Source organism: Cynoglossus semilaevis, chromosome 9 (assembly GCF_000523025.1).
Source record: "Cynoglossus semilaevis isolate Cse_v1.0 chromosome 9, Cse_v1.0, whole genome shotgun sequence".
Classification (NCBI taxonomy): Eukaryota; Metazoa; Chordata; class Actinopteri; order Pleuronectiformes; family Cynoglossidae; genus Cynoglossus; species Cynoglossus semilaevis.
Window position 1 is genome coordinate 12,700,082 of NC_024315.1, and position 23,943 is coordinate 12,724,024.

Here is a 23,943-nt window from a genome sequence, read left to right on the forward strand (position 1 = left end):
ACTAGCTCGTTGCAACATTGCTAATGTCTCAAATGGCATGCCCAGAGACCTCAAAGAACCTTTACGGTGTCTGGCATGCCATTTTTAAGGCGGTTCGTACTTTAATAATGTCCATTGAGGAGTTTGTTTTTGATATCTCTCATTTATTATTACAGAATAGTTTATTTAGTGAGCTACAACTTTTGTTTTATGATTATAACTTCTCAGTATGCACAGCAGAAAACGATACAGGTATAGCTGTACCAGATATATTTACTTTCAATGAAAAACTCCAACCATGGTTATTTCAATAAGCTACAACTTGTGGACATTTCTGTTTTCTCTATATTGGAAACACTCGGTTCGGTTCAGTGTGACATTTACGTATCAAATTGAATTGAACTGTGAATTCTGTGTATCGTTGCACCTCTAATATATATGTTGTGTGTGTGTGTGTGTGTGGGAAATTATTAATCGATGATAGCTTTAGTGAAGTAGACAACTGCAAGTCTTGCATGTGATGGTTCTAAGTCATGCAAGTCGTATTCTCAGAAGAGTAGTAGAAAGCAACAGGACTTGTTTGGTTGGTTTTTTTTTTGTTAATTTGCACAAAGTATCTATATTCACACTATTAGTGGGTAGATTTGAAATGAAAAAAAAATCTTAGACTATACCAGAATTTGTATGGATTTATGTACATGTAAATAATCATTTCATAATAATTTTAATTCCCCATAATCATGATCATTGGCCTAATTTGGAATTGAATTGTGAAGAACCCAGAGATTCTACTTAAGCCTTAACTTCAGCATGGATGGCACGTACTGTAAAAGACAAGTACAACAACATTTACAGCTGGACTCAAACTTGGTCAGCTGAGTTCAAATCCTGACCCATATATGACCCATATATTTATATTTGTGACCATATATTATTGTTACATGGCTGTGGAAACAGACGCATTCATTATTTTTTAAATATTAAACTTAAAATCTTAACGAATTAGATTTTTTAGGCAGAATAAAATGCACTGTATATCGTTCATACATAACTTACATAACAACACAGCTGAGAAGCTGACTGACAGTTGTCAGTTGCAATGACTTCACTGAAGCTTGAAAGCAACTTTTGGGAAATGTTGGTCTGGATTAATCATGATAAACTGCTTATTTATAATTAAAAATATTCATGATTAATTGTGATTGTTAATCATGATGAATGATACAAGATTATGGTTACATACAATAATGAACAGCTACAATTTCTATACATTGTAAAGTATTGTATTAAATTAGATATCTTAAATGACCCCAGGTTTTCTTTCAGATGTGTTATAATTGTTAATAATTATAGACTTGTAAAAAACATAATCGGCTAATTGAAATTTAAACACATTAACAGCCAATAATTTGTCAGCAACCAATAATATCACGCCTCCCCAAAACAACTTCAACTTCAAACAGTCCTGTTACTGTAATAGTACTCCTGACAATACAATTATGGAAAACCATACACATCGAGCTGACAGGATTGAATAGAAGCTACTGGGAAGATCCATCTACGACAATGTGAACGAAACATTTTGAAAAACCCTTCTACAAAATGTAGGCGTTTAATGTGACATGAGAGTGGAACAAATCCAAGCCGTAAAAGATCAAACACAAATATTTACCAAAGGTTATCACTGAGAACTTCTTTTACAGGACAGAGACACTCACCTTCAGAGTGACTGAATGTTCCTGATTTTAAAAGACAGCGAAGAAAAAAAATAGTTGTTATTTTTTGCGACTGTAACTTTGAACAACCTTTCTCGTTTGTGGATACAGTGTAGAGAGAAACTGTAACTAAAATGAACACACTCGTCTTTCAGTGGTGAAGTACAAGGCACAGATAAAGCGAGATCAAAGGAGATGTTAAAGCAACAATCATATTTTACCTACTTAAACCTACTTAACATGGGATTGTAATGCAACTTTCTTTTACCTTGGACGCTGAAAGCTTATGCGTGTTCTTGTCTTTGTAAAAGGACTTTATTATTTTGCAAAGCATGTGTCAAGTATAGTACATCTGTTAGGAGGAGAGCAGAGTTGAACGTTTCTCTTTGGGGCAGAACTGCGCAACCCACAGTTATAGTCTAGTGCCCAGAGGTTAAAGACCTCTGATCTGTACCAAATCTAGGCCCCAGAAAAAGTCTTATCAGGTGAGTGCTGACCAGAGGTAGCACTAATACTGACAACCAGCAATTTGAACAAAAACAAAGTAATTGCAAACAAACGAACAATCACCAGACAAGTCCAAGGAAGTTTTGGCAGTGTGGTATTCGGCCAATAAATAGTTAAACAAAAATGAAGATGTCTTTAGTTATACCTTCAGTTATTAAAAGCATACCGAGGAAGCCTAACTTAGCCATTGTGTAAATCAAAATACTGAGAAGAGTATTCACCTCAATGGCATCCTTAAATTCATCATCAGGTTCTGCCTCCTCAGCCTCTTCCACGCTCACAGGGGACAGGTCCTGTTGTTAAAAAAGACAAACACCGTACACTCAGTTCAACAGCTCTTTAATGATCAAAACTTCTTCACCACTTGGAGACCAAGCGTTCTGCCTTTTAAAGACATTTATTATTATATTTAGAAAATACCAGTTTTTATGCCAGTCGTATCATTTTATTTGGTTGTATTTCTCCGCCACACCTTAAGGTTTCGACATTTAACCAGTCTGTGGTGCAAATATAGGTTGGGGACCACTGCCCTTTAACTAAAAGTACTTATTGAGCAAACTACTAAAAGTATTTATTGAGAGAAAAGGCATAAAAGGTTATTTTCACCTCCAGACTGGTTGGTGTGGGTGTCCTGTCCAGCAAATTGACTTGGTCCTGGTTCTCACAAAACCCTTCAGTAGTCTGGACTTTTCCCATGGGAAGGAACTTTCTAAAATCTGCCATAACTGATAGAAAGGAGGTAGAATGTCACACCAGAAATAAAAATACAATAAGCAAACAATATTATTAGAGAGCCACCAGATGAACGCGTTGATAGGGAAATATGAATGGAACACACTTTGCATGTGTACTTAATGATGACTGTTAAATAACTGGGAACACTAATTCAAGGTTGGCTGAGGAAAGTGCCGTTCTGCACCTTTTGCATTATACAGCACCAGTACAGCAATGCCTACAACATAGGTCCCTACTTCTGTAAATAAATTATTCCATTCATGGCAATTCTCACTACAGATTTGTCCCAAGTTGTACCATTATATTTTTAGAATAGAAAACGCCTGGAGAACCTCACGTGCACACTGAACATGCACAGCCATCCAGCAATTAAGAAAATGCTGTTCTTGTTATGTTGGATCCAGTGAGGTCTTTGCAGTCTCAAAAACATCAAGATAATCTCACCTCTGAAAAAGTCTCTGTTCCACAGGAAAATGGTGCTGTTGAGCATAGCAAGCATCCAGCCCACAGGAGCAATGTAGAGCAGGCACAACACTACTAACATCCATCCATAAAACCTGGTAGAACACATTGAAAACTGCAATTCATTCACACATATTTAAAACTATTTTACACAAAACTAACACTTTTGAAATGTGCTGGCAAACCTAATAACACGGCACTAGTGGTAGTAATAAGCAAAGTGGAAAATATTCACCGGGGGACAGATTCCTAAGTTCTACAATTCTGATCTGTGCACAAAGGTTAACCATTACATTTAATAAATGCAAAGTTAGCACAGAAAACCACAGGTGTATTTGCACATGCAGATATGTGCTTACCTTGTTGACGTGTTGTAGTTGTCCCAGTACAAGACCTTGTAAAAAGAGTCTGCTGACTGACAGGCCGAGGACAGTATATTGTCTAAGTGCTTTAATCTGGTGGAGACAGAAAACCAAACCTTATCATACACCTCAAAGCAAATGTATTGAACACTAAAAGATCAGAGCTGACCGATATTGAGATTTAAGGAAACCAAAAAATGACTGCCAGTACATAACACACATTTTTAACATTTTTGTAAAAGAAATGATGAGTCGGTGAATCATAAATAAAAACATGCTGTAGTGTAGCACAAGTCTTACAGATCTTTTATTTCCAGCATGGCTTCCTGTCTAGTCAGTTGCACTGTCTGTAGGTCCCTGCGGTGCACAGTGTGATATTGTTGTCTCTGGAGCTCAGTATCTGAGGCTCTGCCTCCACACCTGTCCTGCAGGTAACCGAAGGCAGCAGGAACCAAAGCTGCCACCACACCCACTGAGAACCACCCCACTGACACAACACAGGCATACAAAACAGTCAGTTAATTAGTTTGAAGTATTTTGAAACATGATCCCTATGTCTTCTCTTACCTTCATTAACAGTGCAGAAGAATGCATTAAGGAGTAAACATACCAGGAGTGAACATACTGGCATCTTCCATCTGTTTAAGTAAATAAAAAAAAATAAGTCGGACTGACTGGAAATATGGTATTCCTGACTTTGAAATGACAGAAAAAACATAATTAAATTAATGTCAAATGATACAAACCCAAGAAGAAAGCGACCCAATTCCACTGCATCTGCCACTGGTTCTAGATACTGAACCATTCTTTTATAGGACACAACCATGTTCAGCAGGTCAAAATGTGTTGTACATCGTGGGGTTCCCAGCCCAGACGTATCTGGAGAACCAAGTCTGTCTTTGGAGTGTGTGTGCACCAGCTCTGTCTGTTCCCAGGAAGTCTGTGGAGGGTCGTGTGATGCTTCGCTGTTGTGCATTTTTCCTGGAAACAGAGGAATAATGCAACCGTAAATGCACTGTGCATTATCAGTGGCTGAACTTTTCGTAGACTTCAGAAATACTGTAATCAAAACAAACAGTCCTCCTATTTGAAGTACTTTTTTTTTTACACTTGGCACGATTAAGTAAAATGTTTTAGGTTAAGGGTATTACAAATACTTTCAACTTTATAATTCGATCAATTAATTGTTAATATGACGGATTATCTTAGTGGGATTTGTTTACTAAAACCACCAAGAAACTTCATCTTTCGGCTGTTCCCTTCAGGGGTCGCCCCAGCGAATCACCTGTCTTCATCTCACCCTGTCCCCTGTCTCCTCAGCTTGACAAAGGTTAAAGTCGTTGTTATGACATCAGTATACATAAGTGCATGTTTAAAAGCGCGTTTATTTTGAGTTTTTTTTTTAAATTTTCTATGGTATAAATATCTAAAAAAAACGAATTAGGAAAATAATGTTCCGTTAAAAAGGAGTTAAGTAAAATCGACGTTCTGACTCACTGTCACTGTAACTATACTGTACTCCCGTGTTTCAAATGGCCTTGAAAGAGATCACTTACCCTTAGCAGATGGTACACCAACGGTCAGCTCAGGCGAAACTGGCGAGTCCCAAAGACATAATCTACTCAGGGCAAGGAACAGCCTCCAAATTCATCCAGCTCGGTCGGTTTGACAGCGCCCAGTCAACATGCCTGGACGTTAGTCTGAGAGCGAGACTCCAATCGAGACTCGAAACGTTGGTCACGACTGACGAAAAACTGGACAAAAAATTACATACTTTTTGAAGCACTTCTTGTCGCACTTAGCTTTGTTTTTAGCTCCACCCAGTGAACGTCCACTTCCGTATATCATCGAGGAAGAATAGTAGATCGAAGATGCAATCGAGCTCGGTATATTTTAAGGGACGCCACAGTTGGCTTAAATAAAAGAACCAATATAGTGATTTTTTTTAAGAAATAAATTTTAAATATTATCTTAAAACTTCGTGGTTTTTCATAAAGAATAGATTGGATTAATATAATTACATATATTGTTTTGTCTTTGCTCAAAACTACAGTTAAAAAATAAGAAGCAAAAAGGAGAGATTTGTTGGTAATTGTACACCATAGAACACAAAGACATGCATTACGTTTCTATTTATTTTTGTGTGTATGTGTGTATGTCTTTTCTATATGAACCACCAAAACAAAATACTGCCTCAGCAGGTTCAGTAGGACTGGTAACGCCTGTTGGAACCCATCCATCCATCCATTTTCATCCGCTTATCCGTTACCGGCCCAAATCACATTGCACCGTACCAACCCCCCTGAACCTTCCTGCGGGTGGTGAGTCCACTGGAAGGTACCAACTGCCCTAACCGGGATTCGAACTTGCCCAGGAGGTGAACCTTTGAAGCCAAAAAAGTTTGCATGATAAATAGAGTAGATGAAGCATAGAAGCGATATACATGTAGAATATGACCTGTCGTGACTATATTAGTGTTTGCAGCTAGCCAGAAGCTGTCTGTTTATCATATCTCCTGTGACAATAGTCCCTTTGACATTGTAGTTATAGTACTAGTATAGTGTGGCACACAGCAGTCAAAGAGCAGACCTAACACATTATATAATCGTAATAATAACATAAATTAAGCATGTGAACAACATTTTTGTTGTTTTTTTTCTATACACGTTCAGTTTATACTTCCAATAACACTTATCTTTTAGTATCTGGCAGTACAAGTCCTGTTCTGTTAAAAAGGGTTATATGTGCTAATGTGTTCAGTTTAGTGAGATTACCATCTGAGAAATGACAACACATGGTATACAGGTGTAACCATACAATAAAAATGGCTGTCTTGTCAGGTCTGTCCGTCTTCCTTCCCTCCTGCCTGTGTCAGCTGTGTCTTCGTCATCAGTCCCACTGGTGCCACCTGCTGTCCTGGATGTCAGTCCTTGTTGGTTCATTGTGCAGTGTAGTTGACCATACCATGGGGTTCTTTGTTCATGTCTTGTCTCTGCTTTGTGCTTGGCTCTTTTGTGATGCCAACTTTTCTGTGCAGAATTAAATTAATTATATATATTTATAAACAAAAGTTATGAATGAAGTACATCAGCAACTGTGATGTCATGGATTTTTGGTTTTAATAAGGATAATCTATTATTAAATTACATGTATACAAATCATACAGTGCATTCGCAGTTACATTTCATGTCAGTTCAGGACGTTAATAGTACTGTTGGTTATGGAGTTCCACTTGCCATTCAGTTATTGGAAGCTTGGTCTGGACAAAAATGGAGCGAGCAGACCCATCTCTCCAGCTTGGAGATGAGACAGTACAATAGTTTCAAGGCTAATGCTAAAACATTAACTAACCTGACCTTTACACATTTCTGCATTACTAGATCACTTCAGATGCTAGAAATAGAAGAATTAACTGTGAAACCAGTTAACTCTGCTTGCGCCTTATCTGGGAAGCAACCACAAATCAGCAAGCAGTCATATCCAGGGTTTAGCGATGATGAGCAGTTCATTCATTTGTGAAAAATTAAAGCTATGACTTCCAGTTTTCCAACAGTAATGCTTTGGACATATGCAGGTGAGGGTTAAAAGGCAGACAGCTAGGGTCAAACATGGAATGCTATACTTTACACAGACAATGTTACGAGGTGCCTTAGATTGAGGTGCACACGTGTGAGGAAATGATTTATGCACCACTTAACACCATATCTGACAGACTGTTGAGAAGAAGGCCAACTGGGAAGGGATGTAGTGAAATCCGTCCTCTTCTGGCTTCTTCTCTCCACCCGTTCAACCTTTGTCTTTAACAAAAATGTGCTTACAGAGAGGAAAAGAGGTTGATGATTATGGTGATAAATAATCACCATTTTAGGACAAAAGCTGTCTTCTCTTCCGGCGCAGCTCTTTTCTTTATCTGCTTTCGCTTCCTTCTGCTACCACCAAGTGAAGAAGGGTCGTCTGCTCTGGAAACTTTGTGTGTAGGACTCACTGTTGGCTCTTTGAGGTGCTCTGGCTGTTTCAACAATAACTGGGGGCATTTGGACTAATTGAAGCGGTGTTTTACTGTCCTTCAGGGCTTGGCAGAGATTGAGGATCTGGCATTAATGAAACAAAAAGATAAAGGATGATAAAATATTAGATATTTATAACAAATAATTAAGTTAGTTTGTGGTCAGCTGTAGACACTATTACAGCACTTAAAGCTACAATACACAAGCAGATAGCTGATCCTGGCACAGGTATGTGTGTTAGAATGGGTGGCTCTGCCCAGTGGTGGGGCAGGATTATCATAATCACCCACTTTGCCACATCGTAGTATTAAAAGGGACATTGAATATGTGTGGTTGATGTTTGAATAGGATGCCTACATTTTTGAGTTTTTTTAAAGGAGGTAGTAAACTCACCTGCCCCCTCATGACAGATACTTGTCTGTGAAATTGTCCTCTGTCAAATCCAGGGTCCTTCTGCAAAAACAAAGACAATGCCAGACAAGATCAGTCATTTCCTGTAAATTAGTCTCACTTGTCACACAAAGTTTAGACAAGTTTTCAAAATGTTTTAAGTGTTCCTAATAATTATCCCTCAGGGTTCATATTGTACGCTAAATCTCTTACCTTAAATAATTCATAAAGGTCCTCTTCTAGGTCTTTGATGAAATTTGGGTCAGAAAGTTTTGGCAGAACCAGCTCACAGATTTCTTGAGAGAAAGGAACTTTGGCTTGTGAGAGCCATGCCCAGTAAAATGGATCTAGCAGCAGCAGGATGACAAAATATTTAATATATAAATTAAAGTGCCTTAAAAAAACTCAAAAACTGTAATTTAACTAAAGTCTACATGTCTGAGAAAACAACAGCATAGAAGCTCACATGCTCTCCAGGAGTCGGGGTGTTTGAGTGGGAAGGCAAGGCCGTTATCTATGGCGGCCAATTTGATGATTGGATCCTTGACTACAACCCAGTCTGTGTCCTGCAGAAAGTGTGGCGATTCAGGCACATATTTAATAGTAGCTCTTAAATTAAAAGTTAAATTTTCTTTGTTGTATGTTATTCATTTTTTGAATGAAAGCAGAAGATCGTACAGAAGCATCACATGAATGCAGGTTAATCCTTACCCTGTTCCCAACTGAATCCATTGGACAATCATACTTCAGCAGCCAGTTGTCATTTCCTCTGTCTGCAACACCAAATCACATATTCTTCATTATCTTTAAGAAATAAAATGTTTTATGTAATAAAAAAAACAATTACTGTGAGTAAGAACTGTGGACAGTGCGCTGCATCTTTCCCCAGTTTAATTACAGTAATGTAAGTAATGTAATGCAACAGAATAACTAAAATCATATAATATTGTTACAATAATTATTGTATGCAATAGTTACTATTATTGCGTCGTTTTTGTGATCAATTTGAGTCACAACTGAAACACTAATCTAAATTTGATTATTTGCAAAGCCTGAAAACCCACCAAAACATTTCTACAGTAGTATTTGAAAATTACTTACTAGAACTAACAAGTAGTATTAAGTTTTTTGAAATATTTTGTAGAATGCCAAAAAGGCTACATGCCTGTGTTCCTGATGATGTAATCAAGAACCACTAGTCGTTCAAACTGAAGCTGGAGCTGACGATTGGTGTTTTCAGGTAAAGGCTCCGCTTCAAAACGCCGCAGCCAGAAATCAGCATCCTTGTATCCCTCCACAAACATCTGGAAGGAACCCACCTGTACAATACAAATGAAAACCATTATTTTCCACCTTCTATTACTGTAGAGTCAAAGTCAGAGTCAGTTGTTAATTGTTATTATACATTCTTCTATAGATTCCATATACAAATATAATGTTTACATCGTAAGGTGAGTTCAAGTATCTGACTTGTAACATCACTCTTACTTTACCTTTGGAGGTAATCCAATTCTGTGAAACCGCTGTCCTACTTTGGGCACTTTTTCCAGAGCTAGCCGTTTTCCTCGAGACTTCACCCTGTCTATGGCACTGTAATTGAATGTTTCACTAGCCAGGTACACCACCTAAATGGAAGTAAAAAGGGTAAAGCCATACATAAAAACAAAAAATGACTAGAAGAGTAAAACACTTATGTCTATACCTTAGTCCTAGGAACAATGTTAAGTTCCAGTTTCTGGTCAACCAGGCTCGCTCCAGCTTCTGAGAGATAACCCTGGTTCAGGACTAAACAATCTCGACCAAAGCAACATGGGCAACACAGTTTCTGGAGCCACTTAGTCCATTTTGGGTTGAGTTGGCCATAGGGTTCTTCATTTTTTGGTTTAAAGACACCGATTATTTTCTGCAAAAATAAAGCTTTAGAATTAAATGCAAATATATTAAAACATTTTTAAAAAAATCTTAAAAAGTGAAAATTAATTAACCATGTTAGATTATGTGTAATTTATTAAAATTCCAAAACTGTAATTATCCACATTAACTAAATTATGCTATCATTTATGGACAATTTCACTAGGCTTTGTTAAAAATGAAACAATGCTGCTTCTGTTAAGACTTCAAGTGACCATTGTGACCAAAACATGATCAAAGTTATAGAGTTATATCCACACACACACAGAGAGAGAACCTTCACATGACCACATAAGCACATTGTTAAATAACTAAGTTGGTGACGACACCATTCACTAGCAAACTTAATGCGTTGCCATTTTTGTATAGCTGCTGAAAATGTAATGCTGAAAACCACATACGATATTATGCAGCAGGTGTGAGAATATTTATATTTTGAGGACCTCTGCTGTAGTGTACTTGTGTAGTGTGAAGTTGACACCACTATGACAGCTGTTAAAAGATGGCTGTCCTCCTGCAGGTTTCCTGATTCAGCACAAAGATCTGGGTTGACAAACACACAGCTGCACACTTTCATGTTCATCTCTCTGTTGCTATCAAAGCAGCAGATCAGAGTAAGTGATGAATTACTGAGCTGCATCTAAGTTTAGCATGTGACCAGTAATTAGAATCCAAAATTCAAGTTCCAATTGAATTAATTATTTTATGTATTTTTATTGAAGCAGTTGACTCAAATTCAATATTTCTGATGGAAGCATTTTAAGGCTTTAATGACCAGAAAATTGAAACGTAAAAAAACAAACAAAAAACAAAATAAACCTCCAAGTGGCTAATTATTATTGCTATCTGCCCCGTGACGATGTCAGATGTAAGAACTTCGTGGGCCGCAAGTGTGAAATTGAGTTCAATAGGTTTAATGCAGAAGACACATTTAGCTGTGAATATGTGTATTTGGAACATTTCTAGGAACGCTTAGGCTACCTCTTGTTTATTTTGCAGAAACTTGGGATTAAGGTTACTTTTAGAACGGAAACCCAAGAGGATTTTTTTACCAAACTTACAATTAAAATCAGGCGTCGTAGATGCTATGGGTAAGACAAAATAGTTTAAGTGATTAATGTTTTTAATCGTTACAAACATATTTGACCTCAAAAGCCACTTGCATCTTGTTAAACACACACTCCCGTACTCTCTTTGTATTACAAAGCAGGACCTTGGATCTTAGCTAACAACATGGCAAATATTTATAACCAGAGGACAAGTGAGTCAGCATCAGTAGTTTTTACCCCTTGAGAGTCTTTGACAAAATAGCTTCCACTAGATCCCTGGTAAATCCTTTCCGGGTAAATTCCTTCCTCTATGGCTCGCTCGGCCTTGCGGATGATTTCCCTAAATTCGGGGTCCTCAGGAAACTCGTTCCTGTGCGGCTCTCGCGGCGAAGTGCCCCGGCCTCGGTCCAGTAGCGGCTGTCTTTCCCGGCTGCGCCCCGGACTGCCAGCGGGGATGCGAACCACGGAGCCTGGCGTGCTCCCCAAAGCGCCGCGCGGACTGGTCGGCTCGTAATTGAATTCACCTGAGTCCCGCAGTGGAGAGACAAGAGGACTTGTCTCGTTCATTCTTTAGTATTAAGTGAACGTGCGTGTTTCACCCCAGAAGAACAAGAATATAAAGGGGAAAGTTAGAAGTGGAAAATACGTTTGTTTCGATGGCTAGTCCTACAGCTTGCTAACAAGGAAACGTCATAGGCATGATAAAAAGTCAGATGACTCTCAGCTTCCGGGAAAAGGCGGAATCATTGACTGTTTTGGGATTCTTGGCCAATCAGCGTTCAGTTTCAGCTGTCGCGATAGGGTACAAACAAACGCCCTTAAAAGACACGTGAGAAGACAAAACCCAATCTCAATCTTTAAACAACTGAGAATCTTTGGAAGAACTTTGGCGATAACAAAACAATTACTATTGTTATAACTATTCTCGTTGTTGTTGTTGTTACTAATACTTAGGTTACACAATTATAGGGAGGATTTCTACTTGACCGATGTCTCACCCATAATTCACAGTTCACCAAATGCATACAAGGATATTCATTGAAAGTTAAATGAAAGGAAAGAGTTAAGAAAAGGTGCACCGGCAACAGTGATAACTGAATCCTAAGGAGAATTGACAAGAAAAATCAATCTAAGAATTTGAAGTAGTATTCATGAAGATCTGTCATACAGCAACTCAACGATAGAGAAATTATCACTTGATAATACACTTTTCAATTGTAGTAATAAGTATTGCTATTTTTATGGAACACAATATTACTTTTCTCTTGAACATCAACTTATGTAAGGACATATCTAAGGGCAGTACATACACAAAACTCGAGAAAGGACAAAAAAACTGTATAATTTCCTGTATTGCATGTTTCAATACGGCACATGTGGCAATCATTGCATTGTTCTCCTTCTATTGGGTGTTCCCTTCAGGGATCACCACTGCAGATCATTTACCTCTATCTCATTTTTATAGATCAAATCAATTATTAGTTCATTACACATTTGTGGTGTGAGGCCTATAAAACCTCTTCCTGTATAAAACATTTTATATATTTCCTAACACTGCATGTGCAGAATTTGTGTTTTCTTCTAGTCCTATTCCTATGGGAGGCTAGCAGAAGACTCGTCGGGCTTTGTTACTGTTAGCCTGTTTGTCGTTGTGTTACTAAGTACTTTGTCAGCTCCATAACTGTATGCAGAACTTCATTTTATCAACCATGACTGACCACACGTGCCTCAACAAACATGGCGGATAGAGCCGTCCGTATGTTCGGCCCCTCGCGTGAACAACCAATCATATTTTACATGAGTACTTCGCCTCAACCAATCAGCTAACACATGGTTCTTCTCTCAAACATGTCGCCCATGAAGCTGTGTGTTCCAGGTGAGCACCACAAATGATAATATTACTGTTATTAGGAATGTTGTTACACTATGTTTTAGACCTCCTTACACATTTTGACTGTTAGCGGTGGTCCTGACGGTGTTTCTAAGTGTAGGTTATCTACTGGGTAGTTACTGTGCGGTGTTGGTATTCCCATGCGTGGTAGGGTGTGCTGTATCGTCTCTCGTCGTTTGTTAGTTGTAAACCGATTGTTTACATTCGGTGTAAGGAAATATTATTCTGCTGTTTAAAAAATAAAAATAAAAAAAAATACCCGAACTTGTGCACGACCGAGAGTGGATGATTTTAACATTCCGTGCTGGGTTTGATGTGCTGCCCTGCCCATTGCCTGAGGACAGCACGTCAACATTCCTTTGCTCACTTGTTTTTCACTTACTCATCATATCGACTACAAATTTTTTAAAAGTACACGTATATTAATTTAACTTAATTTATCCAAGAAGAAAGTCTGTACTTTATAATTTTAACAGGATAAACCTTTCAAACTTCAGAGATGAAGGTTTTTAACCTAAAGCCTACAAGATCAACTACACCATCGTTTTAAGAAAAAATGTAAACATAAGTTTACTTGTTGATACATGGTGACTAGATATTGTATGCTCAATTTGGGTGCATCCGTGAATATTTATCTTGGGTTAAGTCAAAGCTCTTTTGCATTTGCTGTCATAAGTTACTGCCATCAAACTTGAGTTCCTATAAGGCATCGTCCTCAAACTGCTGGCCACTTCTAACCAAGAAAACCCTCCCTTCTTGCTTGAAATATTTTGTTCTTTTTTTCTATAATTCTAATGCTTCAGTTGTTCATTTACAAATGAAAAAATTAGCATGTTGAAACTAACCGTTCTTTTCTGTGATGGTTCAATAAATAGGACATTTGTAAAGCATGCTAAATACCTAAATACCCCATCTTAATTTACCCCCACAGGTGACAAATTATGCAGCACGGAGGACTGTATGCCCGGCACTGGTGTGTATCTTCGGCACGGCTACATATATTCCTCATTAGCAGGCTACGTCATCAAAAAAAATGAAGGAGAAGAGGTGAGGGACATGATGGATGTGTTTCGGAGTACCTGTCTAAAAGTATGAGCTAAGATGCAAAACAGTAACAATGAAAAGTCTTTTGTTTAAAATTTCCATATGTCCTGAATACTAGTCGTGTGAATGTTCTTTTTCCAGTTACCTGTGATTTCAGTAGTGAGGGAAACAGAAACTCAGCTGCTGCCAGATGTGGGAGCAATTGTCACTTGTAAGGTACATATTGAGATCTGATGTTTACCTTATATATCTGACTTTAGGCACAAATATAAGCCAAAATGCAGATAGAATTAAACATTCAATTATTCAAGGATATATAAAGACAACTGGTCCTGTTCATTGAAGAGTTTGTTTTGACACCCTTATATTGTGTGTATGTATATATATATATATATATATATATATATATATATATGCACTGTTGTACCACTAATACACATGATGTACTTACCTAATTTGTGACAGATAACTGTTATTGTAGCTAACTGAAGACAAAAAAAAAACAACTATATTTTGTGCTTTGAGCTTCATCTTGGTCTTTAATCACACAGGTGACCAGCATAAATCCCAGGTATGCCAAGGTTCACATTCTGTATGTAGGCTCCACGCCGCTGAAGGACCGCTTCAGAGGGACAATCAGGTACTCTCAACTCTGACTCAATAGTTCAACTGTTTTTTTTTTCGTGTTTCAATGCTTTCCTAAAAAAACATTATTTTTCTATTCAAATGTAGAAAAGAAGATGTACGTGCAACAGAAAAGGACAAGGTATGTGTGAATAAGAGTGTTTGTTGTAATAATTTATTGTTTTTATTTTATTTTCATTGTTTTCATTTTTTAGGTCATTACATCACTAAAACTGAGATGAGAAACTTCATTTATATCGTTCTCTGTACTTTAACAGGTGGAGACATACAAAAGTTTCAGACCTGGTGACATTGTCCTTGCAAAAGTGGTATCCTTCTATCAGTTAATATTAATATTGGTCAGTTAGAAAAATGAATGCTTGTTAAATGGTATGCGAATAAACAAGCAAACACACCTTAGTAGGTACACCTGCTACCACTTTTCTGTACCTTTTTCCATTTAGATGTTCAGTGTTGTGAATCTGTGTGATGTTGACCCTTGACCCCTATACAGATTTCTCTTGGTGATGTCCAATCTAACTATTTGTTGACAACTGCAGAAAATGAACTGGGAGTTGTCGTTGCACACAGTGAAGCAGGTAACCCTTAAAGATTATTAATAGTGAAAAGTTTTTAACTGTTGATGGTTTTTGAACCATAACCATGTTAAGTTTCTCTAGGTTCTAAAATTTGACAGGGAGTCTGGGCCGTCAGATAGATGGAGTGTTGGTGTGAACTAAGATAAATAACATGTAAAAGCCATGCATGGACCATGTTTTCTATTACTGTTAAACAAATTTCACCACTTGGCTACTTTCATTAGCTTTGGCTGTTCTTGTTGATATTGTTTCATTTTGGTTTTTGTGTAAATGACGTGTATTTACATTCCTTTATCTTTTTTTAACTCATATTTACTGTGACTCAGGTGCTCAGATGATTCCCATCAGCTGGTGTGAAATGCAGTGTCCAAGGACCCACGTCAAAGAGTTCCGCAAAGTGGCAAGAGTGCAGCCTGAGTATCTGCACGCGTGACAAAGGTTTTCTTGCGCACCTGTAACACACAGCATTCCCACCATCCTACACACAGTGTTGTCCAGTCGTCCCAGCTCTTTCAGACATTTCCTGAGTGGACAACACGTGAGTTGTCATTTAGTGTTCTGTCAAAAGTCTTTTTTTTTTCCTGCAAATTGTGTCAAACAAGAGCAGCAAAAGACTAAATCTCTCAACTCAAGACATTTTCTAAAATATCATACAGCTGTGGAGAAATACTGCAGCGTCACATTATACTACTGTTGAGTATTACAAATACTGGGGTAAAAAGGAAAGGAAACAGCCAGATATATCCCTACTCAGGACAGTGGCTGCATCATCCATCCTCCATGGAAGGTGTAGCTCATTTTATTAACTGACAGTAACTTCTATGTCTGAGACAACTTTCTACTTCAGAGTAAAAAAGATGTACGAGGTATACATGACCACGAAGGGATTGTAAAAGTTGGGAAATGTGTTTGATAGAGCCTCTTGTGCAAATGCACTCAAAATGCAGCTACTGTGCACAAAGTCAAATTTCTTTTGCTTGCAGCAAGAGGAATAAAATGGCCCATGACCATTAAAGGAAAATGTTACCATTGTGTGAATTTCCTTTTTTGTACTGACCACAAATGTTGAGTTAGTGGAATTAAATGCATACACAAAAAACAAATACATCATTTAGTGGTTTTTTATTCTAGTAGATTTTTTTTCTCTCTGTCTGTTATTCTCAAGTGAGATAAAAACAATATATATATATTTTTTAATTCACTTTTATTAAGGATCAAAATGAACCGAACGGCATGCATTGATGTCAATCGAAAACTTCTTATTGGACAATGGAGTAAACCCAAGTCCCGCCCCTCTCTTATTGAAGTTCATGGTGCGTGAGTGAGCGTGCTCAAACTGTCCCAAAAGCCCTTGCTGTAATTGCTGCTGTGCCTCTTTTCCCATTGCCATATTTGGCTTTCCTTTGCCTGCAGCAGCTGGCTGGAAACCTTTTTTGAAGGCACCCATCAGACTCAGGAACTTGTGCTGTTGCTGAGAACTGTTGAACTCAGCAGTAGTCCACTGACCCAAATCCTGCGAGACACACAAAAGAGACGTTAGTGGTCCAAGTCCAGGTGATGCTTTAAAAAGTCTACAGTAACAGGAGATCACAGACAGGGAGGAGCACAAACCTCTGCACCGAAGTCAACAAATCTCTTAGAGTGACTTACAACCAACTAATATATAAACAAGAAAGTAAACAGACCAACTTTATAAAACAATACATTGATCTTGCAAATTCTTTAAAATATTTAGAATATAAACTAAACGCTAAATCCCTCAGGTGGAACAGCATTAAAACTTAAGTTTAGTAAAGGAAATTACCCAGTTTGCTTCTTGTAAAAAGTTCAAACGCTGGTATGTGTAATGGTATGGAAGTGTTTTAGGGCCCATGGTATGTATCTTGCAGGCACCATTAACAGTACATAACTGTAATTGCGTGAGTTACAAACAGGTTACGTAAACAGTTTTATGGAAAATTATATATATATATATATATACTGTATATATACTCACCAAAGGTCTAGCTTGTGTCTCTTGAGGTTGAGAAGCCTTGCATATTTGGTTGCTGCTGATCGTATCCACGTGGACAGATTTCTTAATCAAAACACAAGTCTTATTAAAACAGGAAAATGGCACAGCTCCAGAACAGAGTCAGTGAAGTCTGGTAATTGACACTCACCAGTGGCTCTTCCACCTTCTCCTCGATCTTCCTTTTCTTTTTTGCTTTTTTCTCAGACTTTGGTTTTTCTTCATACTCCATTAATAATTCTTCTGTGTCTCGGCAGCTTTCCTTTTTCCTCTTCTTTATTGCACTACCATCATGTCTAACATTGTTATCCTCATCTTTTACCTTCTTTTTTCTTGTTTTTTCTTTAGCGTTTCTAGGAGTTTCTTCTTTCTTTTCATTTATTTCATTTTCACCATCTCCAATGAATAATTCTTCTGTCTCCAGGCGTTCTTTTGTCTGTTCGTTATTTGCATAAAACATATGGTCATTTTCCTGTCGTTTGACCTTGTTTATTTTTTTACTTGTCACAACAGTAACTGTTTCTTCCTTTTTGTCATCCTCTTTGTATTCGCCATGCTTTAAAAATAGTTCCTCATTCTCTTGTGAGCTTTTGGCATTCTTTTTTTCTCCTTTATCATCAGATTTCTTTTTCTTCTTCTTTTTTTTATCTACTTTCTCAGTCTCCATATTACTTATACCAAGCACATTCTCCTTTTCTTTGTTGTTTACTTTGTCCTTATTCATACAGTCCTCAGATCTGTCTGTTACATCACACTTTCTTTTAGCCTTTTTCTTTTTTTTCTTCGTTTCTACATTATCACAATCACTCCCTCCTGCTGCCACACCCCATTCCTGTGTGTTAGCTACAGTTTCTTCAGAGGTATTTGTTTCTTCACTTTGCTCTGGGTAATTGACTGTGTTACTGACTGACAAATGCTTTTCCTTCTTGGCTTTCTTTTTTTTACTTTGTCCCATTGTCTTCTCTGTGGGTGCAGCTTTTTTATTTATATCTTTTTTATTTATATCTATCCTTATTCACACATGCTCACTTTCCAGGTTATTTTTTGTTGGACTTAATTTTCTGATTTGCAATTTCTCACTCTTTTCTTTTTCTTTCTTTCGCTGTTTTTTCTCTTCTTTTAACAAATCTTGATGTATTTCTACATGTTTGATATCACAAATCTTCTTTTTCTTCTTTTTGTACAGCAGATTTTCTGTTGTCTCCATTGCACCAGCATTATTTACACCATCTTCCAATTGGTTTACACCTTCTTCCCTTTTTTTTTTTTTTCTATCCTTATTCCTTTTTTTACTACCACTACTTTGATAAGATTCTGGCTCTAAAGTCGCTGTTTGTTCTGTCTGGCTATGCTTCATCTTCCTCAATGGAATTAGATCATCAACACAACAGTTCTTGTTGTCAACCACAGTGGTTTTACTCTTCTTCAGCTTTTTCTTCTTTATATGCTTTTCTTCACTTTTGTTGCTAAAATCCATTTCCTCCTCCTTCAATGGCATGGACTTTGCAACTCTGGATTTTTAAAAAAAGTAAAGAATGTATATGTATTCCTAGCATATGAAATATCACTGTTATTACTGTCTGTTAGTGCAAATCCAAACAAAATGACAGAGTGAATGACATTTACTCACCAATGGTTTGTTGAGAGCCCCAATCTACTCACAGAGCAAGTCACTTCAGCTGAAAGTAACCAATGAGTTTGTATTAATTATAAACTGTTAATGCATAAAAAATGAGATGATGAATGTGTGATCACAACGACGTGAGTTCTTTTTTTAAAAAAATATTTGCTGTAAATACATTTTCTGCAGCTGTTTCCTTCAGGGGTTGCCACAGCAGATCGTCTGCCTCCATCTGACCCTATTCCGTGCCCCCTCTACTGTAACATCAACAATCTTCTCAAGTGTCTTCCGCTTCAACATCTTTTATCGAAAATAACTATTATATCTTGTTTGTTTTTTTGTTTTTTGATGAGCAAATAGTTTACAGTAATCAGTCAATTTAAAACCTTTGAGTCTTCCAACGAGGTTTCTCTGAAAGTCGCTACCTGGCACCTTCACATGCAACCACGAACTTTACTCTCATTACACTTGATTCAAATAATCAATTTAAAGCAAAACAAATCTGTGAATGTTTTGGTGGCGATTAAGGCGACGAGGTTTTCATAAATAAATGGATATGATACATTTACACACAGTAACGTATCCTGGAACTGCACAAAGACATGCTAGCTAACAGTTGATACTCTGTGGTTAAAAGTCATTTATATCTATATTTATATATGGCCACAACACGATAAGTTATATTGATATAATGTAAACAGTTTACCAATTTCCCGTGCTCGTAAGATTCGCGTGGCGAAACACACGTTGACCCGGAAGTACTTTCCTCGTAGGCACGTGAAGTGAAACTGACTATCAGTACTAAACGTATGCACCGTTGGAGTTTGCTTTTATGTTTTTGAATACATTTTATTTATTTGTGAATAAAACGATGATAACTTTTCATGACTAAATAATGAATGACTATGACACATTTACACTCAATAACTTGTACCAAATCTATCAAGAAACTTGTACTGAACTTAGACATGCTAACTAACAGTTGCTACCCGGCTGTTAAAAGTCTTATTTGACAAAGACAAACTAAACAGTTATGCAAACCAGTTATATATATATTCTTGTATATGACCATTACACGATAAGTATTTCTGATACAATATAAACAGCTTACAAATTTCACATGCCTAAGACTCGTGTGGCTAAACGTACTGTGACCTGGAACTACTCCTTTTGTTGGTGCGTTGATTAAAAGGAAAACTGGCCAAATAAGAAGGGCTCATTCTAAATTGGATTAGTAGGGTGAGGAGCACATAGATTGAGAGTTGGTGTGAACTAAAAAATTATATGTAAAAGTCATGTCTAAAAGCTAAGATGCGTTTTACTTTTTCTACGCCATCTATTGGGGAAATGCGGGCATTGCAGGAGATGTTTTTCTATGACTTTTTACCATGTAAACGTAAAAACCAGGATATACTATAGCTGTATATTGGATAATGACTAAAATGTTGAGAATATAAGAGCTCTGAGAGGAATGTACTCAAAACACGACAATTGTTTCATTATAGATGGTGATTTTTATATTTATGAATCAAAATATGTCAGAATAATATATATTGTACAGCGGTTCCATAGTGGAGCAGTTTTCATCTGCTTTACACACAGTGGGTCCTGAGGTTCCAGGAGAACCACATACCATGAGACAGCCTGTTTCAGCAGATCAGCTGTTAACGCAACAACTTCCCCAGTGTGGGATCAAAAAAGTTTATATCTAAGTAAATATCTGAGTGAAACTAATTGCAGTTAAAAACGTAAGTCTGTCATTAGTATGCTAATCATATGAAATCATCGCAGTGCATTCTCAGAATCTTCATTGACAGTGTATGCTGTAGTAAGGGCAGCATCAAATAAATTAAAATAAGAAAAACATTGGTAATAATGATTGACCCCATTGTTAAAGCTGTGTTTTAAAAATTAAAAATAAATACAAAAATTTAAAAAATAAGTATAAAATATGTATTACAGTGCTTTGTATTATAAGAGCAGTATTTTTTGATTTTCTTCAAAATGTAGTGGCAATTAATATTTGCACAAAACCTGAATAAGAACCTTGATTTTATTTACATTATTTCTTTCAATTATGCTTGTTGTTTGCAGTCTTTTTGTGTGTTACTATCCTAATATTAAAAATGTAGCCTTAAACATTAATGCCTTTTTATAGCAAACAAAAGCCTGAGAAAAAGTCTTCTGAGCTAACAGAATCACAAACTACAATAAAGAGCAGCAAATATTTTAAAGACTACATCAATATTACATTTTTCTTCACGATTCAGAAGTAAATCTGTTGTGTTAAAATTTTAAAGCCACTTGTTGTATATATTCACACATCAGACCTAAAACAAACTATGTGTCATGGTAAATAGTTTTGTTTGTTTTTTTCTTATAGAGAACGCAGCACTTCACATGCGTTTATGGATGTGCAGAACAGTGTTACATAAAGGACAGGAATGTTCCACATCCTTGCAACCATCCACGCAAAAAGGGATGAAACAGCAAGGCCAGCACCTGGAAGACCAGAGGTAAAGACAAAATTATGTTAAATATCACACATCAAATACATACACACACACACATATACTGACATACTATATACTTACAAGAAAACTCCAAGTACACCACAAATTAGCCAGGTGAACAAACCATTCTTGTTCTCTGTTTTAGTAAGAACAGTGGTTTGACAGCGAGGACACGTCATCTGTCCAGGGGCATCTGTTGGCATCTGCTGTACCACCACTACCTGTTGCACTATTCCAAAAAATGCCATCATGCAATCACCACTAATACACTTTGTGAAGCAGCAATACTGACCCTTAACAAAGTTAAAAGTCAGTTAAAGTTTATGAAAAAATTAATTGTACCTTAAATGAGTTGTTGACATAGTAAAAAAAGGTTTAATTTACATTTAAAAATACAAGTAACAGTTGCTTGAAACATGCAGTAGTGTAAGGTGAGAAACATACCTGTTTGAGGTTGTTGTGGGCTGTAATGATAAGCTGATACAAGAAAAAGACATTATCCATAAAGAAGATCAGAACATAAAACAGTAGCACCCACCAGATACACTTGATATAATAACTAATATAATGAAAAAACAAAATTTTACTTATTAAAAACTTGTATGAAAGAATGAAATCGGTCGATGAGGTTCTTCAGGGCTTACCTGCTTGAGTAGGTGCTCCACCATAGACTCCAACATTGTAGTTTTCGGGGTAGCCTGGATATGGAGGTGCTGGTGTATTTGAAAAGTCCAGTGGTTGTCCTTGATCCTTCTCCATACTTGCTTTCAGTGCCCCAAACAGCAACTGACAGGGTTAAAACTATGTGTTTATAGTATAAGTCCCTCTGTGTTCTTTCCGTATTTCTTGTGCGTGTGAACCAGTCAAACGAGTTACACGGTAAATGTTGTAATGCTGTGCATGCAAACAATAGGTGTGGTGCACTGTAGTTTCACTTTGTAAACTGGTTTGAAAGTCTAAACTCTGTCTGTGTAACTCTTCAGTCATCCAGGTCACCGTATCTTAAGCAGTAACATCAACAGCAACTGGACTGGTTGGGTTTCTTGAAAATGTTTCACTTCTCATCCAAGAGGCTTCTTCTGTTCTGACCTTTCTGGTATTTAACCCTAGCAAATGCCATGCATGTGGTTCCTCTGGGAATCGAACCCAGGACTCTGCTCTCTGCTTCCAAGGCAGGCATGCTAACTTACACTATGGAACCAACTTATCAACCTAAACATGTTCTTTATAACTCTGTCTTTTAGTTGGCTACAGTTGGCCCAACACAACCTTATTTCCACTTTTTCTGGTTGTTTTGTTAGAAGTTGGTGTTCAGTATGATTTATATGATTGAATTAATTGATTTTATTTTGTTGTCAGGTTTCAGTTCTAGTAGAGTCCATGCACCTACGGTGTCAATGCTGTTTTGGCAGTAGAAAAAAAAATGTGGTCATTTATTTTAAACAACGACGCAACCACTATAGACAGATTAATCCTCCGTAGCACATGTGACAAACTAGGGCCCACAGTGTAATTATATTTGGCCCACAAGATCATATCATTATGTGTACTAGAGTTATATAGTCCCTATATACTGGCAGGATTTGTAGTATTAGCGGTGTTTGTGCTATATTATAGTACATACAGTACATTCTGTTTTTTTGTGTGTGTGTTGTTGGCCTGAGAAAGGAACTCGAACTCAAAAGGCTAAAGATAAAAACACATAATACTGATGTGTGTTATAGCTCAAATTTAATTTTTCATGTGTTTATAATATTAAGCTCTGGTTGTTCCCGATTCAATGTTTACGCAAAACTATCCAAAAAGTTTACACAATATATCTGTAGAGAAGGGAAAACATGCACAATTGCCTTCATTTTTCAATAAATTTTCAGTTTGGCCCGCGACCAGCCCTGCTCCATAGCATTTCCATTAGATTACAACAGACTGACGTGCAAAAGTTTACTACTGCCTCCTTCTGTCATTTTAACGTCATTGCTGCTAGGTAGTACTGAAGTGGTGTGCAGTATTACAGGATTTGGGATCGTTTTCATACTAGGTACATACGTGTTGACAGCTGAGGTTAGACAGGAGGCTCCATGGACCATAATGTGTGGAGGTGACATTGTTTTTTTTGGGGGGTTTGTTTTTGTTTTTTCATGTTTCAAGATTCAAAGTTATGGCTCGCCTGGAACAAACTGCCTCATGGGACAGCAGTCTGTAAAACGTTGATTTGCTCATCAGTGCCGACTTTCTTTTGTCTTAGGAGGCAAAAAGAGCCTCTCCTTTCCCTGTCCAGAAATACTCTGACCGTCCAAAACACCCAGAGAGGAACAAGTTCAAACGTAGAACTAATCAACCCAAGTGCTGATTAGGCTTATAATCAGCACTTGGGTTTTGCTGGTCATAAACTTTTGATTCTTGGACAGCTATAGCAGCCATCAAATTATTTCAACTTTTGGCAAACACTTGACAGTACTTCTGTCTGTCTGTCTATCTGTCTGTCTGTCTGAGAAGAAGTCGATCTGACAGTCTATCTATCGT

The 23,943-nt window shown here is 37.3% G+C and overlaps 4 protein-coding genes across 9 annotated transcripts in view; 1 reads left to right on the forward strand and 3 right to left on the reverse strand.

Moving 5' to 3' along the window:
* The window catches only part of zfyve27 (zinc finger, FYVE domain containing 27), an 8,375-nt gene extending 2,762 nt beyond the window's left edge, over window positions 1–5,613 (reverse strand). The window contains exons 1-9 of one of the 2 annotated variants that reach the window (XM_008317278.3): window positions 5,317–5,613; window positions 4,507–4,741; window positions 4,328–4,398; window positions 4,061–4,247; window positions 3,758–3,853; window positions 3,381–3,493; window positions 2,808–2,926; window positions 2,423–2,494; window positions 1,698–1,718 (exon numbers count right to left, since the gene is read on the reverse strand). In XM_008317278.3, the coding sequence (XP_008315500.1) occupies window positions 1,698–1,718; window positions 2,423–2,494; window positions 2,808–2,926; window positions 3,381–3,493; window positions 3,758–3,853; window positions 4,061–4,247; window positions 4,328–4,398; window positions 4,507–4,736 (909 nt within the window). In that variant the 5' untranslated portion in view covers window positions 4,737–4,741; window positions 5,317–5,613. The remainder of the gene's footprint in view (window positions 1–1,697; window positions 1,719–2,422; window positions 2,495–2,807; window positions 2,927–3,380; window positions 3,494–3,757; window positions 3,854–4,060; window positions 4,248–4,327; window positions 4,399–4,506; window positions 4,742–5,316) is intronic. The other variant, XM_008317279.3, reaches the window with a different exon arrangement.
* Window positions 5,614–6,862: 1,249 nt separating this feature from the next.
* pi4k2a (phosphatidylinositol 4-kinase type 2 alpha) lies at window positions 6,863–11,837 on the reverse strand. Its single transcript, XM_008317277.3, has 9 exons — window positions 11,355–11,837; window positions 9,860–10,060; window positions 9,651–9,782; window positions 9,323–9,476; window positions 8,869–8,930; window positions 8,624–8,723; window positions 8,371–8,504; window positions 8,161–8,220; window positions 6,863–7,851 (listed from the first exon to the last, which is right to left on the reverse strand). The coding sequence occupies exons 1-9, from the start codon at window positions 11,682–11,684 to the stop codon at window positions 7,690–7,692; spliced, it is 1,335 nt and encodes a 444-aa protein (XP_008315499.1). The 5' UTR covers window positions 11,685–11,837; the 3' UTR covers window positions 6,863–7,689.
* Window positions 11,838–12,874: 1,037 nt separating this feature from the next.
* On the forward strand, window positions 12,875–16,307 carry exosc1 (exosome component 1). 2 transcript variants are annotated; one of them, XM_017035163.2, is made up of 8 exons: window positions 12,875–12,993; window positions 13,940–14,097; window positions 14,194–14,268; window positions 14,604–14,692; window positions 14,785–14,818; window positions 14,955–15,005; window positions 15,191–15,275; window positions 15,602–16,307. In XM_017035163.2, the coding sequence occupies exons 1-8, from the start codon at window positions 12,948–12,950 to the stop codon at window positions 15,706–15,708; spliced, it is 645 nt and encodes a 214-aa protein (XP_016890652.1). In that variant the 5' UTR covers window positions 12,875–12,947; the 3' UTR covers window positions 15,709–16,307. The 2 variants fall into 2 exon arrangements, with proteins under 2 accessions (XP_016890652.1, XP_008315498.1); XM_008317276.3 differs by having other exon boundaries at window positions 12,876–12,993; window positions 13,940–14,055.
* Window positions 16,308–16,382: 75 nt separating this feature from the next.
* Window positions 16,383–23,869, reverse strand: LOC103383940 (cell death-inducing p53-target protein 1 homolog). 4 transcript variants are annotated; one of them, XM_008317284.3, is made up of 6 exons: window positions 19,614–19,656; window positions 19,086–19,164; window positions 18,917–18,965; window positions 17,438–18,797; window positions 17,272–17,352; window positions 16,383–16,788 (listed from the first exon to the last, which is right to left on the reverse strand). In XM_008317284.3, exons 4-6 carry the CDS (start codon window positions 18,239–18,241, stop codon window positions 16,483–16,485), a joined length of 1,191 nt encoding a protein of 396 aa, XP_008315506.1. In that variant the 5' UTR covers window positions 18,242–18,797; window positions 18,917–18,965; window positions 19,086–19,164; window positions 19,614–19,656; the 3' UTR covers window positions 16,383–16,482. The 4 variants fall into 4 exon arrangements, with proteins under 4 accessions (XP_008315506.1, XP_008315505.1, XP_008315504.1 ...); XM_025058818.1 differs by lacking the exons at window positions 16,383–16,788; window positions 17,272–17,352; window positions 19,086–19,164 and adding exons at window positions 21,502–21,649; window positions 21,865–21,897; window positions 22,065–23,869 and having other exon boundaries at window positions 18,344–18,797; window positions 19,614–21,409; XM_008317283.3 differs by lacking the exon at window positions 19,086–19,164 and having other exon boundaries at window positions 19,614–19,714.
* Window positions 23,870–23,943: the final 74 nt, after the last annotated feature.

What these genes read in the sequence shown, in the direction of transcription:
- pi4k2a (XM_008317277.3), bottom strand. Translation starts at nt 11,684, where the DNA reads ATGAACGAGACAAGTCCTCTTGTCTCTCCACTGCGGGACTCAGGTGAA. An exon ending in GAATTGGATTACCTCCAAAG is followed by an intron (nt 9,477 to 9,650) that starts GTAAAGTAAGAG and finishes TGTATTGTACAG; the next exon opens with GTGGGTTCCTTCCAGATGTT. An exon ending in TATCTGTCATGAGGGGGCAG is followed by an intron (nt 7,852 to 8,160) that starts GTGAGTTTACTA and finishes CATTAATGCCAG; the next exon opens with ATCCTCAATCTCTGCCAAGC.
- exosc1 (XM_017035163.2), top strand. Translation starts at nt 12,948, where the DNA reads ATGGTTCTTCTCTCAAACATGTCGCCCATGAAGCTGTGTGTTCCAG. An exon ending in CATGAAGCTGTGTGTTCCAG is followed by an intron (nt 12,994 to 13,939) that starts GTGAGCACCACA and finishes TTACCCCCACAG; the next exon opens with GTGACAAATTATGCAGCACG. An exon ending in TTCGGAGTACCTGTCTAAAA is followed by an intron (nt 14,098 to 14,193) that starts GTATGAGCTAAG and finishes TTCTTTTTCCAG; the next exon opens with TTACCTGTGATTTCAGTAGT.
- LOC103383940 (XM_008317283.3), bottom strand. Translation starts at nt 18,241, where the DNA reads ATGGGACAAAGTAAAAAAAAGAAAGCCAAGAAGGAAAAGCATTTGTCA. An exon ending in AGAAGGTGGAAGAGCCACTG is followed by an intron (nt 17,353 to 17,437) that starts GTGAGTGTCAAT and finishes GTTTTGATTAAG; the next exon opens with AAATCTGTCCACGTGGATAC. An exon ending in AGACACAAGCTAGACCTTTG is followed by an intron (nt 16,789 to 17,271) that starts GTGAGTATATAT and finishes TGTGTCTCGCAG; the next exon opens with GATTTGGGTCAGTGGACTAC.